Source organism: Phaseolus vulgaris, chromosome 8 (assembly GCF_000499845.2).
Source record: "Phaseolus vulgaris cultivar G19833 chromosome 8, P. vulgaris v2.0, whole genome shotgun sequence".
Classification (NCBI taxonomy): Eukaryota; Viridiplantae; Streptophyta; class Magnoliopsida; order Fabales; family Fabaceae; genus Phaseolus; species Phaseolus vulgaris.
This window is the reverse complement of record NC_023752.2, coordinates 17,536,248-17,550,175: the sequence shown is the minus strand read 5'-3', so window position 1 is coordinate 17,550,175 and position 13,928 is coordinate 17,536,248. Positions and strand designations below refer to the sequence as shown.

General features: G+C 36.8%; 1 protein-coding gene and 1 pseudogene across 1 annotated transcript; both read right to left on the bottom strand.

The window, feature by feature from the left end:
• Positions 1–863: 863 nt before the first annotated feature.
• LOC137824673 (uncharacterized) lies at positions 864–2,528 on the bottom strand. Its single transcript, XM_068630344.1, has 3 exons — positions 1,990–2,528; positions 1,451–1,872; positions 864–1,000 (listed from the first exon to the last, which is right to left on the bottom strand). Exons 1-3 carry the CDS (start codon positions 2,526–2,528, stop codon positions 864–866), a joined length of 1,098 nt encoding a protein of 365 aa, XP_068486445.1.
• Positions 2,529–5,404: 2,876 nt separating this feature from the next.
• Positions 5,405–9,533, bottom strand: LOC137824672 (uncharacterized; annotated as a pseudogene).
• Between the last annotated feature and the right edge of the window lie 4,395 nt (positions 9,534–13,928).

Below are 13,928 nucleotides of genomic sequence, written 5' to 3'. Positions count from 1 at the left end.
TGAATTCTCTTAGCTTTGATTTTCAGCACCTTAGGCTATAAATAGAGGTGCTCACCTTGTATTTTTCAGATTTGAATTTATCTAAAGAAACTATACTCAAAATTGGAGTGAGTATTGGAGAGCTTTTGAGCCTTCTTCTCTAGTCTTATCTTGAAGGACCATGGTTTCCTCAAGTGGCGGCTTGCACACTCATCTAGGAGCATCCATACTTCTAGTGGCGTGATCATTCAACCATTCTTCCATCTTCATGAGCATTCTCTTCTCCTTCCTTTCTTCTCTTGTTAATTTCCTTGTCTTAGCTTGTTTTCTAGTTGTTTTGGTTCGGCAATTTCAGCTTGTTTTGTGTAGCTATGGTTCATTTGTGTTCTTGGCTGTTTTTCATCTTTTCTTCTTCAATTTCAGCAATTTGATTCGGCTCCTTACTGTTTTGTGTTGTTAATTAGTGTTTTTGCCTTTCCTCCATCTCTTTTGGTTCAATTTGACAATATGTGGAACATCCAAATGAGTTTAGGATTTGGTACTAGTTTTTGGTGAGTTCTTGTCTTAGATCAATGATCCAACTCTAAGAAAAGTGCCTCAATAATGTCCAGCTCAAGGTGATTCCTAAGAATGTCAAGAATCATTATCTATATGGCTAGTGGAATCACATCAACTGCCCCATGCAACTGATCCATCAAGTCATCAACTCTAGGAAGAGGATATTTATTTTTTTATTGTTAACTTGTTTAATTGTCTGTAATCTATGCATAGACGTGACGAACCATCTTTCTTCTTCACTAATAGCACTGGAGCTCCCCGTGGAGAAAGACTAGGTCGAATGAATTGTTTCTCTAATAAGTCTTCTAATTGTTTCTTCAATTCAGCTAACTCTGCTGGTGCCATCGATATGGAGAAATTGACACAGGACCTGCTTCAGGAATCAAGTCTATTGCAAACTCTATCTCTCTTTTAGGTGGAAGTCCAGGAATCTCATCAGGAAATACATCCATAAGCTCCTGAACTACAAACATATCTTTTTGCACTTTATCAGTAACTATAGAACAAGCCAAGAGCATAAAACATTCTGCACCTTCTTGTATCTCTCTCTCAAACTGATGAGCTGAGATAACCTGCATTTCTTCTAATTTAGGGAAAATTAACTTCTTCCGACCACAATCTATAAGGATATGATTAGCAGACAACCAATCCATTCCCAAAATAACCTCTAAATCTTTTAGAGGTATACAAATCGTGTTGATCTTGTATCTCTGCCCATTTATAATTACTGGACACTCAGCACACATGGAAGAAGTTACTATAATACCTTCTGTTGGTGTAGATACCACCAACTCAAATTCTAATTCTCGGACTAGCAACTTAAGTTTCTTAGCACAATCAAAAGATATAAAAGAATGGGTTGCCCCATAATCAAACAATACAGATAACTGTGTTCCAAGGATAGAACAAATACCTCTAACAAGGCTATCAGACTGTGAAGCATCAGCTCCACTAATAGCAAAAACTCTGCCAGCAGCTTTGAGTGTTTGATTATTATTTTGCTGCACTCCAGTAATATTTGGGATTGGAAGTCTGGCACGACAGTCCTCCATAGCATGACCATATCTATGGCATCTATCACATGTAACGTTTGGCACTGGATGAGGACAAAATCTAACAACATGTGGCCCACCGCATCTAAAACATCTGAAACTAGGTGGTGATTGAGAACTAGGTCTTCCACTACAATAAGATTGAGGTCTGAAATAAGGTTTCTTTCTATCTTCATATTTAGGTATGCTTTTAGAAGGTCCTCCCACTTGAGGCATAGTAAGTCTGCTACTATTTTTCAAACTCTCCACTACTTTTGCTTTCTCCACTAGAGCAGGGAAATCTCTAATAGACATAGGAATCACCACTTCTATAAGTTCTTGCTTCAACCCAAACTCAAATTTTCTACATCTCCAAGCCTCAGTCATGGTCGGGGTGTAGAATCTAGCTAGGTGTTTGAACCTAGTAGCATATTCAGTGACTGAAAGATTTACTTGTTCCAGCTGCATGAATTCAATTTCTTTTGCATATCTAACACTATCAGGAAAATACTCCTCTAGGAACCTTACTTTGAAGTTCTCCCAAGTGACATCTTCTCCTCTGTCTTCCATCATTTGATTCATGCCTATCCACCAGAATTCAGCTTCTTCAGTTAGTACATAAATGGCATAGGATAACTTTCTCTCTTCAGGGCATTGAGTAGCTTCAAAGATTCTTTCTATGTCTCTCACCCACTGGTCTGCTTCATCTCGATTTACCTTCCCATTAAACTTGGGTGGATTGCGTCTTACAAAATCCTCCAGACTAAAGGTATGGGGTTGTTGATGAAGCTGAGATGCTTCAACTGCTAATCTAGTAGTTTCTAATTGGTGAAGGGCGGCCTGATGCTGTTGTGCCATAGTAGCACTCTGTTGTTGCAAGGCTGTTGCCATCATCTCTATTGCCCGAGCTAAGTTGGGCATATCTACTGGTGGAGGAGGAGTAGGTGGTCTACGTGTCATCTACTAAGCCCACAAAGAATTGGGTTAGAAATTACTAAAAATTGCCAACTACATCTTTAAGACAAATTAACTTCAAAGAAATAATCATACGAAACAAGTAAAAACCAATCAAAACTTATCTCTAAAATGTACTCTAGCTACTTAGAATTAAGATAGAAAATAATCTTGATCTAGTCATAAGTGTGCACCCTCACCACTCTATCAAGATTCTTTTCATTCTTAATACTTTCATCTTTATTCATAACAATTAACTTGACTCAAACACAAACAAGATTTCAAGAAAAACAACTTTGTCAAACATCTTATTAGAAACTTTTAACTAAGTCTTGAGGCTAGACTTAAACAAAAATCTACACATAGGAGAAACAGAATAAACCCACTACCCTCAGGTTATCCTAAGGATGAACCGCTCTGATACCATTAAATGTAACACCCCATAATTTACATATAACTATTACAATAAAAGTTCTCCCAGTTTCTATACAAACTTGGAGTTTTTCAAAACATTCCTAATACATGATTAGGATTTAATGTATCACCCCATAATTTACATATAACTATTACAATAAAAGTTCTCCCAGTTTCTATACAAACTTGGAGTTTTTCAAAACATTCCTAATACATGATTAGGATTTATAGCAATATAAATATTTACAATACAGGTTTCAAAATCAACACCCTAAAGCTCTTCAGACCCTCCGACACCTGTAAGATCATCTGCTCGTGTACGTAGTACAGTCATCGCAGTTCAAACACAACAAGAAAAGCAAGGGTAAGCTAATGCAAAGAAAATCCATAACATAATTCATGGAAATAGAACCAATTTAGACTAATAATTTATAAACATTTCTTTAGTAATTTCATGTAAAATTCCAATACCAATTCCATCATTCATATAGACCACACATGGATCTACTTTCAATCACAATCATTGGATTTCATTTCAATCCCACTTCGTCTTCCGGAAGACTCATTAAGTATGCCCTTACCAGAGACTAACACCTGACCCTAAGATTACCAGCGAATCCAATAGAAAGGATCAGGGTAAGTTCAAACATCCAATACCGAGTGTGATGGCAATCTCATGAAGTTCTTCTTAGAATCATATAAAGGATGGTGCGGAAGCCATGGATGTGTGTGTGCAAGATCCTCCTAAGAGCTATGGTGATCTTGAAGGTGCATGGTATGTATGGAAGTTGGGAGGTTCGGCCAGCCCAAGGAAAGGTGAAGGATGTGAAGATTAGAGCCTAGAATCTAGGTAGAAGCAAAGCTGGGCACAAAAAGGGCAGCATAACTTTACTCACAATAATCTTGCAAAATACAAGAGATGGCCTTCCTATTTATAAGCTATAGGGCCATGAAAGCTAAACTAATTCCTAAGGAAATGAAAGCCAAATGAAATGCAAAATGACAAGGCACATGGCACATGCTCATGACCGGCCAAGTAAGAAGAGTTTCTAGAATGTTCACTCTCTTATGCTTTCTAGCACTACTCTAATTACTAAGCACCCCTAATGGGCCTCCATGTAACATGTACAAGGCTTTCTCTCTTCCATCCGTGGCTTCATCCAATTGGGCGTGAATGTGCTTAGCCATTGACCTTGTAATAGGGCCTAGACGGTCTAGGTCTCCTCCTAGACGCTCCATGTGTAGCCTTCCCTCATCACGTCCTAGACGCTCCTTCCTTAAGTCTAGATGCTCATCACGGTCTAGCTTTGGGTCTTGGCTTCCATGGTGAGATGTGCTTGGCCCTCCTCCTTCAGAGTGTCTACAGTGGGACCCGGTGTGTATGAACTCCCTCTCAGCTTCTCACCACCTAATATCTTAGTCTACATGACTTAGATCATTAGTGAAGCCAGAGGATCTCCGTTAAACATAGACTTTTCATACTTAACGTACCATTAAACAACAACTCATACATTATCCCAAATGTATGACATCAATTTCATACAATTTACATCATTCGTATATATACATATCATTCAATCACATAACATTTAAAAATTCATATCATTCCAGAAATTTTCCAACGTCAAAAACAATATTTAACTCTCAAACTATCAAAATATAATATTTATAAAGTTTAAATAATATATAAACAAACACACAATATATAACACAAATAACACCCCTGCAAGAGAAATCCAATATTGGGACCACGTCCCTTCCGCATTCAGATCTTCTATCCTAGGGTGCTATTAAAAAAATTAAATTTAGCTTCCCTTACCTCAATTGCTTGCTTTCCAAGCAACTTCTAGAATTTTATTCCCCACAGTCTGGATAAGCTTCAAGATTTACGGGCCTAATGCAAGTTATCAAAACAGAACAAAAATTCAGTATAAAATAGAATAAGTTAAGAGGATTAAACTTCTCAACTGACCCCACAAAGATTAATGACTAAATCCTAAGGAAAAACAGAGGACAAAGGATATTTAGAGTAAAAATGAACTTACTCTGTTTGAAAATCTGATCGGGTAGAAATGTTCCTTATCTCGCCAGCTACAACGTGGTCTGATCAGATTCTAAAATAGATGAGGTATGAAGTGAGAAATTAAGAGAGAAGATAAAAGGGAGAAATGGAGGGAGAAAGAAGAAACAAAAGAATGGTGCGTGATAGGGGGTGGGGGTCTGTTGTGCGTGTTTTTAACACTGTCACATTATCTCCAACTACAAAAAGTTTTGTCCTCGAAAATGAACTTACCAATATAGAGATTAGGGTATGATGATCGTATCTCCTCTTCAATTTCCCAAGTGGAATCTCCAGAGATGAGATCCCATAATACTTTCACCATGGGAATACTTCTTCCACGAAGTTGTTTCACTTGTGAATCTAAAATTATGATTGGCTTCACTTCAAATGACAATTTTTTTTTCACCTAGAATGAATCAGACTCTAGAATGTGACTGAGATCAGGTACGTACTTTCTTAGCCGAGATACATGAAAAATATTGTGAATGTTAGCTAAAGGAGGAGGCAAAGCAATTTCGTAAGCCACAAGACCTATTCTCCTGAGAATTTGATAAGGTCCTATGAACTTAGGAGTCAATTTCTTGGATTTGAGTGTTCTTCCTACACCAGTGAATGGTGTAACTTTCAAAAAGACATGTTCACCCTCAAAGAATTCTAAAGGTCTTCTTCTTTGATCTGCATAAGATTTTTGCCTGCTGAGAGATGTTTTCAATCTTTCCTGAATCATTTTGACTTTCTCATTGGTTTGTTGTATTAATTCTGGTCCAATTAACACACTCTCACCATCATGAAACCAGCACAGAGGTGTCCTGCACTTTCTTCCGTACAATGCCTCGAAAGGAGCCATTCCTATGCTAGCTTGGTAACTGTTATTGTAAGTGAACTCTACCAATGGTAGAATTTCATCCCAACTGCCCAAATGATCTAACACACAAGTCCTAAGCAAATCCTCTAAGGACTGGATAGTTTTCTTTGATTGTCCATCAGTCTGAGGATGGTATGCTGAACTAAGTCTAAGTTTAGTCCCCAAAGCTTCTTGAAGTGTTTGCTAGAATCTGAAGGTGAATCTGGGATCTCTATCTGAAACTATGCTGGAGGGTACACCATGCAATCTGACTATTTCATCTATGTAAAGCTGGGCCAACTTCCGCATAGAGATTCTCAAGTCTATAGGTAGGAAGTGTGTCGTCTTTGTCAGCCTGTCCACTATGACCCAAATACAGTCATGCTTTCACAAAGTATGTGGTAAGTGGGTAACAAAATCCATTGAAATACTATCCCACTTCCACACTGGAATGTCTAACTTAGTTAACATGCCTCCAGGTCGTTGATGTTCAATCTTTTATTTCTGACAAGTCAAGCAAGCAACTAAAAACTTAGCTACATCATTTTTTATGTCATGCCACCAATAAGACTTCTTGAGATCTTGATACATCTTGGTCATTCCTGGATGTAAACTGAGTTTGCTTTTATGACCTTCAGATAACACTGTTTGCTTTAGTTCATTATCCTCTGGTATGCATATTCTATTTTTGAATCTCAAAATACCATCCACTCCTAAAGAGAAATCTTTAGCTTTGTCAGTATTTAATAAGCCCATCAAGTTCTTCAATTTTGAATCTTCCAACTGCTTCTCCTTCATCTTCTCTAGAAATCCATTAGTTATAACAACTGTATTACAACTAATGCAATTTGAAGACATGGAAACCTCCAAATTCATACTCCTGAAATCTTCAATCAATGCTAGCTCTCTAATCATAAGCGACGACATTTGTATCTTTTTATGACTCAACGCATCTGCAACATTTGCCTTCCCAGGATGGTATATTAGCTGGAAATCGTAGTCCTTTAAAAATTCGATCCACCTCCTCTGCCTCCTCATATTAAGCTCATTCTGATCAAACAAATACCTCGAGCTTTTATGATCACTAAACACTTCAAAACTAACTCCATAAAGAAAATGTCTCCATATTTTTAAAGCAAAGACAACTTCTGCCAATTCTAGATCATGAGTTGGATAATTTCTTTCATGCACCTTTGACTGACAAGAAGCGTAGGCAAAAACTTTCTTATTCTGCATCAGAACATAACCCAATCCATGATAAGAAGCATCACAGAAAACTTCAAAAGACTGATTGGTATTAGGGATTGTCAATACAGGAGCATTAATCAACCTTCTTTTCAACTCTTCAAAGCTTCTCTCACATTGTTCAGTCCATGCAAAAGGATGATCCTTTCTAGTCAATTGGGTCAAAGGAACCACTATTTTAGAAAAGCCTTCTATAAATCTCCTGTAATATCCTGCTAACCCGACAAAGCTTCTAATTTCTGTAACTGTTTTAGGACGTTCCCACTAAAGTACAACCTCCACTTTAGAAGGATCTACTGATATTCCTTGTGCAGAGATGACATGTCCAAAAAATTGTATTTCTGACATCCAGAAGTCACATTTTGAAAGTTTAGCATATAATTGTTTTTCTCTCAAAATGTTCAGGACAATTCTAAGATGTTCTGTATGTTCTTCCCTTGTACGAGAATAGATCAAGATATCATCTATGAACACTACCACAAACTTATCAAGAAAGGTTTGAATATCCGATTCATATAATCCATGAAGATAGCTGGAACATTGGTCACACCAAATGGCATGACCAGAAATTCATAGTGACCATACCTTGATCTAAAAGCAGTCTTCTGAACATCTTCCGCTTTCACTGAATTTTGGTGATAACCTGAGCGCAAATCTATATTAGAAAAGACAATTGCCCCATGCAAATGATCCATCAGATCATCAATTCTAGGAAGAGGATATTTATTCTTTATTGTTAACTTGTTTAATTGTCTGTAATTTATGCATAGACGTGACAAACCATCCTTCTTCTTTACTAATAGCATTGGAGCTCCCCATGGAGAAACACTAGGTCGAATGAATTGTTTCTCCAATAAGTCTTCTAGTTGTTTCTTCAATTGAGCTAACTCTGCTGGTGCCATTCGATATGGAGAAATTGACACAGGGCCTGCTCCAGGAATCAAGTCTATTGCAAACTCTATCTCTCTTTTAGGTGGAAGTCCAGGAATCTCATCAGGAAATACACCCATAAACTCCTGAACTACAAACATATCTTTTTGTACTTTATCAGTAACTATAGAACAAGCCAAGAGCATAAAACCTTCTGCACCTTCTCGTATCTCTCTCTCAAACTGATGAGCTGAGATAACCTGCACTCCTTCTAATTTAGGGAAAATTAACTTCTTCCGAACACAATCTATAAGGATATGATTAGCAGACAACCAATCCATTCCATATATAACCTCTAAATCTTTTAGAGGTATACAAATCATGTTGATTTTGTATCTCTGCCCATCTATAATTACTAGACACTCAGCACACATGGAAGAAGTTACTATAATACCTTCTGTTGGTGTAGATACCACCAACTCATTCTAATTCTCGGGCTGGCAACTTAAGTTTCTTAGCACAATCAAAAAAATATAAAAGAATGGGTTGCCCCATAATCAAACAATACAGATAAATGTGTTCCAAGGATAAAACAAATACCTCTAACAAGTCTATCAAACTGTGAAGCTTTGCCTCCACTAATGGCAAAAACTCTACCAGTATCTTTGGGTTTGTGATTATTATTCTGCTGCACTCTAGTAATATATGGGACTGGAAGTCTGGCATGACAGTCATTTGTAGCATGACCATATCTATGACATCTATCACATGTAACGTTTGGCACTGGATGAGGACAAAATTTAACTATGTGTTCCCCACCACATCTAAAACATTTGACATTTGGTAGCAACTGAGAAGTAGGCCCTCCACTTCTGAAGGATTGAGGTCTGGAATAAGGCTTCTTTTTATCTTCATATTTGGGTGTGCTTCTAGAAGGTCCTCCCACTTGAGGCTTAGCAAGTCTGCTACTACTTTTCAAACTCTCCATTACTTTTTCTTTCTCCACTAGAGCAGGGAAATCTCTAATAGACATAGGAATCACCACTTCTTTAAGCTCTTGCTTCAACCCAAACTCAAATTTTCTACATCTCCAAGCCTCAGTCATGGTCTGGGTGTAGAATCTAGCTAGGTGTTTGAACCTAGTAGCATATTCAGTAACTGAAAGATTTCCTTGTTCCAACTGCATGAATTCAATTTCTTTTGCATATCTGACACTATCAGGAAAATACTCCTCTAGGAATCTTACTTTGAAGTTCTCCCAAGTGGCATCTTCTCCTCTGTCTTCCATCATTTGATTCATGCCTATCCACCAGAATTCAACTTCTTCAGTTAGTACAAAAATGGCATAGGATAACTTTATCTCTTTAGGGCATTGAGTAGCTTCAAAGATTCTTTCTATGTCTCTCACCCACTGGTCTGCTTCATATGGATTTACCTTCCCATTAAACTTGGGTGGATTGCGTCTTACAAAATCCTCCAGACTAAAGGTATGGGGTTGTTGATGAAGCTGAGATGCTTCAACTGCTAATCTAGTAGTTTCTAATTGGTGAAGGGCGGCCTGATGCTGTTGTGCCATAGTAGCAAGGCTGTTGCCATCATCTCTATTGCCCGAGCTAAGTTGGGCATATCTACTGGTGGAGGAGGAGTAGGTGGTCTACGTGCCATCTACTAAGCCCACAAAGAATTGGGTTAGAAATTACTAAAAATTGCCAACTACATCTTTAAGACAAATTAACTTTAAAGAAATAATCATACGAAACAAGTAAAAACCAATCAAAACTTATCTCCAAAATGTACTCTAGCTACTTAGAATTAAGATAGAAAATAATCTTGATCTAGTCATAAGTGTGCACCCTCACCACTCTATCAAGATTCTTTTCAATCTTAATACTTTCATCTTTATTCATAACAATTAACTTGACTCCAACACAAACAAGATTTCAAGAAAAAAACAACTTTGTCAAACATCTTATTAGAAACTTTTAACTAAGTCTTGAGGCTAGACTTAAACGAAAATCTACACGCAGGAGAAACAGAATAAACCCACTACCCTCAAGTTATCCTAAGGATGAACCGCTCTGATACCATTAAATGTAACACCCCATAATTTACATATAACTATTACAATAAAAGTTCTACCAGTTTCTATACAAACTTGGAGTTTTTTCAAAACATTCCTAATACATGATTAGGATTTATAGAAATACAAATATTTAGATATCCATAGCTCAAAACAAAACTCTGAAACCTCTAAGTGATGAGAATCAAATAAAGGAGGCTTTTATTAATGAAGGAAGAGGGCATTCACCCTCACATTTGAAGTTCTTCGTTCTAGTCTTCTCAAAATTAAAAGAAGACATAAAATAAAGAGAGGATCAAGCCTAACACCGAAGAAGTCTACAAGCTTTCAAGAATGGGCTTCAATTAAATATCTCTCTTTATAGTTTCTTTTAATTTGTAAATAATATAGAAAAGTGTTTAGAAAGGTGCTTAGAGGGAAACATTAGACACCTCTTTTGTAAAAGCATCTTTAGGCTTTAGTTTAGAAAATTCTAGAAGCTTGGGGAGTGGGCTTAGTAAGGGGGGCGTGATCTTAGGAGCATTTTGGGTAGCTTAGGGAATAAGCTATGTAAATGACCAGCCCTTGCTCCTATAAAAGGAGGGCTTAGGTCTTTCTCAATTCAGATTGGAAATTAGTATTAGAGAAACTCTACTCAATTTGAGAGAGAATTTGTGAGAGCTTGCTTCTCCTTCACTTTGTCTTATCTTGAGTGCATTTGGTTCTCTCAAGTGGTGGCACTAGCTCACTCATCTTGGAGTCTTCATCCTCTAAGTGGCATGATCATCAAACCAAAGCATCCATCTCCATAAGTTCTTCTTTCTTTCATCTCCAAGTTCATATGAAACTCCAAAACATGTTTAGTTTCCTTTTTGGTTCGGTATTTCAGTCTATTTTCCAGCTTTGCTTCGGTTCATAGTTCCTTGGCTGTTTATAATTATTTCTTCTTCAAGTCTAGCTTAATTGTTCGGTGCATTTCTGTTCTTGTGCATTTTGTTCAATGCTTTTGCCTTTTTATTCAATTTGTTCGGTTCAATTGACAATAGATGGCTCCTCCATATGAGTTTGGTGTTGGTGCAAGTCTTGGTGAGTTCTTGAAACATAGAACCTTGATCCAATTCTAATTAAAAGTGCCTAAGCTATCTCCAACTCAAGTTGAGTCCATAGAATGTCAAAAAATCATCTCTTCTTTGCTAGTGGATTCATATCATGTGGTATCTAGAGTTTAGGTGTGTTCTTGTTTAATTTTTGAGTTGTGTTGCACTTTAATTCAAGAGCTCTATAATTCTTGCTGTTTACCTTTCTGTTTTTAGGCTTATTTTGAGTTTTATTGCTGTTTTCTTAATTGTGCCTATCATATGTTTGTGTATTTTCCTTTTTGAATCCATACAAGTTTTGTCATAGTCATGTTTTTCCAAGAATGTCATCACTTCTTGTAGTACTTTTATTGAATTTTTTGTTTCTTGCTTTGGTGTAATACAGTTTCTGAGTTTGATACTTGATCCTTTGTGGATTTTCTGTTTTAGTATTGAGTTCATACTTGTATTTAGATCTATACAAGTTCCTATACATCATTTCCATTATGTCTTTGCTAGTTCTTAATTCTGTTTTTTATTCCTGTTAGGATTCCTCTGTTTTACTGAAAACGTGCTTACTGTTTCGATTTATTGCAATTGATTTACTCACTGGAAATTTCTGAAATTCTGTATTTGTGTTCTTCAAAGTGTTATAAAACAGTAGAAAAAAGAAGGACTCAAAAATTCAAAGTACAAAAAAAATGATAAATCAAAAACAAAAAGTGTGCAATTCTTCCGAAAAAAATACGGTAATCTGGCAGCGATTTTTAAAAATTTATCTCAATTAATTGGCTTACTTTTTTCGAGTAATTCCAGTGCCATTGTTGAGCTAAGATCTTGAATTTTCTGTGGTTAAAATTTCATAATCCAGTTCGCTTTATATCATTCCAGTTAAATCAGTGAACATCAAGCACAGTTTGCATAAAAAAAATATTTTCCAGTAGCTTGTTTTTGTTTTCTTCATCTACTCTAGTACTTTTCCTTAGGTATCTTTTGTGTGCCTTCTTTTTCATTGAGTTCCTTATTTTCTTGCTTATCTTTTATTCATTACTCTTTGAGTTTGTCATACATCTAGTATTCCTTTTGTTATAGTCTTTTATTGCTTATACCTTTTCTTGCTTGTCTTTCATTATTCCTTGGTTTTGTGGTGAAGTGCTTTGAAGATTGTGTGCTCTTGCTTTGGCATCTTTCATTTGAGGATTACTAAGGCCTCAAGATAAGCTTGGTGCAGAGAGTATTCTTTCTTTGAGAGTGATTTTTCAGTGCCACTTCACTTCGGCAATTGGTTCCAAATTATTTTAGCTAACTTTGTTTTCTTAACTTTGTTTGCTGTTTTGTTGTTTGCTGTTCTTTTCCAAATGGCTGCTTATTCCAGTGATGAGTATTACAACAAGCATTCTCCTAGCAAAGCTTCTGTCCTTGGTGAATTAAAGGAGGCCAAGCGAGCCATTACACAAAATGATGAAGCTATTACACAACAAGCTGAAGCTATTAGATGGTTGGAGGAAAGATTGCAAAGCCTTGAAGTGCAGCAAGCTAGACCTTCTCATTCTCACCATGGTTCACGCGGCATTCTCATAGACCTTCATCAAGAGGCTCTTCCAATGATCATGGACGTGAAGAAGAACATAGAAGAAGCAGACCTCAACCCAACTTTCATGGCTATAGACCACCTTATGCTCATGAAGATAAACGTGAAGATGGCTATTACCGTGATGCAAAGGCCAAGCTACCTTCGGTGAAAATTCCTAGTTTCAATGGGGATAGTGATCCTAATGTGTATCTAGATTGGGAGGCTAAATGTGAACAGATTTTTGACCTCCATAAGATCCTAGATGAGCACAAATATAAGCTAGCCACCTTAGAATTTAGTGATTATGCCAAAGAATGGTGGCATAAAATTGTAATGGACATTATATATCGCAAGAAACCTCCCGTGGTTTCTTGGAATACTTTGAAAGAGTGTATGCGCGCGAGGTTTGTTCCTCCTTCTAGGAAGGAACACTTGTTGAAGTTCCAAAGGCTTCCTCAAGGACATAGGATGGTAGATGAATACTTTAAAGATTTTGAAACAACTTTGACTAAAATGAATATGCATGCTAATGAAGAGTCCAAGATAAAATGGTTTATACGTGGTTTGAGAAGCAATATTAGAGAATTTATAGAATTAAATGAGTACTCTTCTTTAAAGCAAGTGCTTCGCATAGCCATCAAGATGGAATTATATCTTTTGAAAACCACTTCTCCAAAAAAAGTTTCTGCTACAAATCCTTCTACTCCTAAGTCACCTACCAAAACTTCAAATATCAAATGTTTTAAATGTTTAGGTTTTGGGAACATAGCTCTTCATTGTCCACAAAAGCAAACCTTAATGATAAACAAGGTAAAACAAGACCTAACTCACCCACCTACCACAAGTAAATATGAAAAAGACAAAGAAGGCCAAGTTGACATGGGTCTTATCCTTTCACCTCCAAGGTGTTTTCCTTCCTTATCTTTTTCATTACCCAAGGTTCCTATTTCAACACCATCTTGGTTAAAAAATGTTAGGGATGATTTTATACCTCCTAATGGTTCTCACCATTTAAGAGGTCTTTTTCCAAAACATATCGTCATTCCCAAACAAATTTTTCCAACTTGGTCGATTTCTAGAACCTCCTTTTCTGGCATTCCTTTGTTTCCAAATGCTAAGTCATGTTTACCTTTTTCTTCCACTTTAAAGTGTAAAAATAAACTGACTTTGTTATATGCAGGAATTCAGAATTCGTGGACGAATTCTCTCCAACTCGACGAGTATGATGAGAATCAAATAAAGGAGGCTTTTATTAATGAAGGA